This window comes from Morone saxatilis, unplaced genomic scaffold (assembly GCF_004916995.1).
Source record: "Morone saxatilis isolate NCDOM2014 unplaced genomic scaffold, NCSU_SB_2.0 Contig4, whole genome shotgun sequence".
NCBI lineage: Eukaryota > Metazoa > Chordata > Actinopteri > Moronidae > Morone > Morone saxatilis.
Window position 1 is genome coordinate 17,021,538 of NW_023339984.1, and position 4,469 is coordinate 17,026,006.

At 39.4% G+C, this 4,469-nt stretch overlaps 1 protein-coding gene across 1 annotated transcript; it reads left to right on the forward strand.

Annotated features, from left to right (window-relative positions):
* Positions 1-11: 11 nt before the first annotated feature.
* On the forward strand, positions 12-2,015 carry LOC118338260 (ATP-binding cassette sub-family E member 1-like). Its single transcript, XM_035675540.1, has 4 exons — positions 12-168; positions 275-397; positions 480-591; positions 1,597-2,015. Exons 1-4 carry the CDS (start codon positions 146-148, stop codon positions 1,642-1,644), a joined length of 306 nt encoding a protein of 101 aa, XP_035531433.1. The 5' UTR covers positions 12-145; the 3' UTR covers positions 1,645-2,015.
* Positions 2,016-4,469: the final 2,454 nt, after the last annotated feature.

Consider the following 4,469-nt stretch of genomic DNA (forward strand, 5'->3'; position numbering starts at 1 on the left):
CCTCCTCCTCCTCTTCCTCCCTCAGGTGCAGAACCTGTCTGGTGGTGAGCTGCAGAGAGTCGCTCTCACTCTCTGTTTGGGGAAACCTGCCGACGTTTATCTGATCGACGAACCTTCGGCCTACCTGGACTCCGAGCAGAGATTGATGGCCGCCAGGGTCATCAAGAGGTCACCAACACTTTCTATTTCCTCTCTTTCCTCCCTTCTTCATCCTCATCCTCCTGCCTGTCTGTCTGCCTGTCTGTCTGACTCTGGTGTGTGTGTCTGCCTGCAGGTACATCCTCCACGCGAAGAAGACGGCGTTTGTGGTGGAGCACGACTTCATCATGGCGACCTACCTGGCCGACAGAGTTATCGTGTTTGACGGTATTCCCTCCAAACATACCGCGGCCAACACGTAAGACCCAGACGCACGTTTTAAAGCCCTCGCCACCGACCCGGCGGCGCGTTACGTTTAATAACGCTCACGTTCTGTTCAGTCCTCAGAGTCTGTTGGCCGGGATGAACCGGTTCCTGTCGCTGTTGGAGATCACGTTCAGAAGAGACCCGAACAACTTCAGACCGCGCATCAACAAGCTCAACTCCATCAAGGTACTAACAGACACACACAGCGCCTCCCTGTGGCCGCTCCGGTACTACACCATCAAACCATCTTCTACAGTCAGGACTCAGATCTGGATCTCTCCTTAAGCAGATCAATTCAGTTAATAGTTCATATTTAACATGTTTATTGTTGTAAAAAACAAAGAAAATAAAAACTACACCAGAGCTGAAACGATTAGTTGATTGACAGGAAATGAATTGGCAGCTTTTTGCATTTTGATCTTTAATTAATTGAACATTTCTAAGCAGAAATGTCTTTCTAATGTCGGTATTTGCTGTTTTTCAGCCTTTTATGAAAGAAAAGTAAAGTTTGTTGAAGCCAATAGCTCCTACAATGTGAATATGAGTTGTTTTTCTGCTGGTTGTTTATAAAAGTAAACTGAATATCTGTTGATCAGGCTTTAGTTATTTTTTCACTATTTGACCTTTTTATAGACCGAACGAATATCTGATTAATAAAGAAAACAATGGTTAGTTTCAGTTACACCAGTAGAGCTCAAATAAAGATTATTTTTATTATTGATTAATCGTATAGTCTAAAAGTCAGTCTAATAATCGACTGTTTCCACTCTGCAGTCAAACATTAAAGGATCAGACAAACTTTACACGACAGCCGAACACTTTACAAACTTTAAGTGTTTAATGCTGCTCATTAGACTTTCACATGATAAAGTAAGGAACACACACACACACACACACACACACACTCTGATGAACCTCCACTGACCTCTGCTGGTGAGTTGTAGGAATTACAACAACAAGGATGATAAAGTTTTTATATTATTATGTAATGAACTGTCTCACAGACTCCTAATGTCAGAGGATTTTATTTTTAGGTTTTAAGATTCTAAAACTTTTTATAGTAAAATAAAATATTGAGCACAACCTCCTCAAGGGCCCCCATCGGTCCCCGGACCCCAGTTTGAAGACCGCTGACCTAAAGAGTGGATACTGTGCCGTATTTGAGTCTGACCTTTGCCCTCTTTCTCCCAGGACACGGAACAGAAGAAGAGCGGGAACTATTTCTTCCTGGACGACTAAGACGACTTCCTGTGTGACCAATCGTGACTCCCTGCGGCGCTCCGGGGGGGCGGGGCTGCGTTCAGGAGCAGCCAGAGCGCAGCATCGACATTTACCACAAACCAGGCTGCGTTCAACAAGCAGCAGATATGTTAAAGTCATAAAGAGAAAAATAAATAAAAAAAATCCCATCAGCCTTTGTGTCCCAGGCTGCGTTCAGTAGCCGGCAATGTTGTGAACCGTTTAAAATAAAAAGTGCATTGCATTCTGTGTCCGTCAGCCTGAACATACTGGGCTGAATTCACAAGCCAGCGACATTGTGGAACATTAAGCAGCATATTTTAACACTCATCCATTTACAACAAATGATAATAAACTGATGCTATCTCATCCAAGAGCAGTTTCTCCCTTCTTTTATCACGCAACACTTTCTGTATACAGCGAAAACACTCTGAACACAAAGAAATGTTTGTTTTTGACTTATTTCCTCATTAAATAATAAATTTTCACCTTCAGGCCTCCAAAGATTCATTTAAATTAAACAATCTGAGGAACGATCTCATCATACAGTTCGTCCTGTTTCAGAATAAAATGTATTAGAGGATTGTAATTATTGTGGATCATGTTCAGGTTAGAAGCTGCTAAAGGTGGATATATTTCAAAATGTAACTTAACAGATATCATAGAGCTAATGTTTAATGTATATACTGCTGTAGAATAAATTATAATTCATTCAATCTATCTTGTATTAATCTGAAAGTAACAGATAAATGTAGTGGAGTAAAAAACAGAACATCTGGAATCAATTGACTAATCAGTTAACTGTTAAATGTTTCAGCTGTACCTGTATAAACTGTTAGGTGGTTTAATTTGAATCAAAACAGTTTAATTACAAATAAAACAGTATGAAGCTGTCATAAATGTAGTGAAGTAAAGTTGTTCAAAATGTTATTAGTTTTCCATAAACCTGGTAGCTAGAAGAAAGTTTAAAGATCTCCAAACTTATGACAACAGATAAACTCAGGTGTATGAATGACCCTGATCTTCATGTTCTGGTCCCTTTCACTCGTCCAAACAAACGTGGTAGTTAGAAATTACTCCTGACTGCTCGTTATCAGTTGTGGAAAGTAATAAAGTACATTTACTAAATATTAAACAATTTTGAGGTACTTTATTACAACTACACCTCAGAGGGAAATGTACTTTCAACTTTAGCTCCTTTGTATAAATACAAAATATAAATTTACATTGTTAGACCGTAATGTGACTGCATCAGTAATTATAATCTGAGTGCTTTTGATACTTTAAGTATATTTTAAGTACTTAAGTAAACTCTTAAATGAAGGACTTTAACCAGAGTATTGTTACACTGTGTTATTGTTACGTAGCACATTTGTTAAATAAAATATCAGAGTATTTCTTCCATTACTGGTTATCAGTTAAATGTCTCTACATTAATGTGACTTTTAATTATTTATTCTATATAAAACACTGTAGTTTTATATTCTCTCTCGTACAAAACAAACAAAGAGATTCAGTCACAGCTTCTGTCTTTAGTTTGGAGAATTATATATCAAATTAAACAACATTTAAAGGATTTAACTTGAAGTAAAATTAGATTTTAAGCTCTGACGCTCACCAGCTGAACCTCGTCCCTCTGGAAAGTTTCTGATTAAATAAACGGCTACGAACGAAACGGCATCTGAACCAAAGTTTTATTTATTCAACCGCATAGAAAAATCCAACACAGACAACAGCAGCCTTTGTTCTGTACAGCAGTGTTTCCCAAACTCAGAAGAACAAAGAAAAAAAGACAAGAAGTAGCAAACGTAAGGCACTGAATCTCTAGAGTTCTCAAGAGTTGATCAAACATAATCAAAGGAAAACAAACCCCAGGAAAGAAGAAGACATTTACACAGAGGACAGGGACACGAAGACCAGCAGCAGCAATTAAAACAAACTAAAGACGACGTCCACACAGCTTCAGTTCGAGCTCTCTTCCTATTTATATATACTGTTGGCTGTGAAGCAGAAATACCAACTCTTAAAGCTGCTCTCAAATCATATTAGTGACGTTAAATCAGATGTTTGTCGCTCGTAGTGCTAACAGACGCTTAGAAGAAGTGCTCGCTCAACTTGGTTGACGCTTGTTGCAGAAATGTGTTTAAATGTCTAAAGCTGTACGGACATGCAGTTGTTATGTTCATCCAGACATAAGATCGTCTAACTCTCAGGAAAAAAGCAAACGTCTCTCAAAAAGTGCCCAAATAATCTTTTAAAGAAAAAATACAATTACATGTCAAATCGAAATCTGAGTACGATTTTCTAACGACACATCAAACTCTACAAACTCTGCTTTCAGCGTGTTTGTAGCGCTCGAAACACTCAGGTGGATTCTTTGAACCCATACGAGTTTAAACTGCTGACAAATGTGACATGACGTGTAAACTTCCACCTGCTGACGTGTTAAGTTGGCTCGGGAAGAAAACCTGACAGCTGCAGCTTTTAGACAGAAGACGACTGATCGAAGTGATTGTTTCTGGAGTCTGCTGTGTGTGTGTGTGTGTGTGTGTGTGTGTGTGAGGCGTGTGTGTGTAGGTGTGTGTGTGTGTGTGTGTGTGCGTGTGCGTGTGCGTGTGCGTGTGCGTGCGGTACTTATGAGATGAATGTGCCAGCTGAAGTAAATATCAGTGTATATTTCAGCGTTAGCAGCCAACTGATGGTGTGTGTGGGTGTGTGCGGTATGTGCATTTATGTGTGTGTGCATTTGTATATGTGTGTGTTAAGAGATGTCTACAGAAATATTTGTGTATTTTAAACCTTGTGTGGGTGTGTTTGTAGGTGTG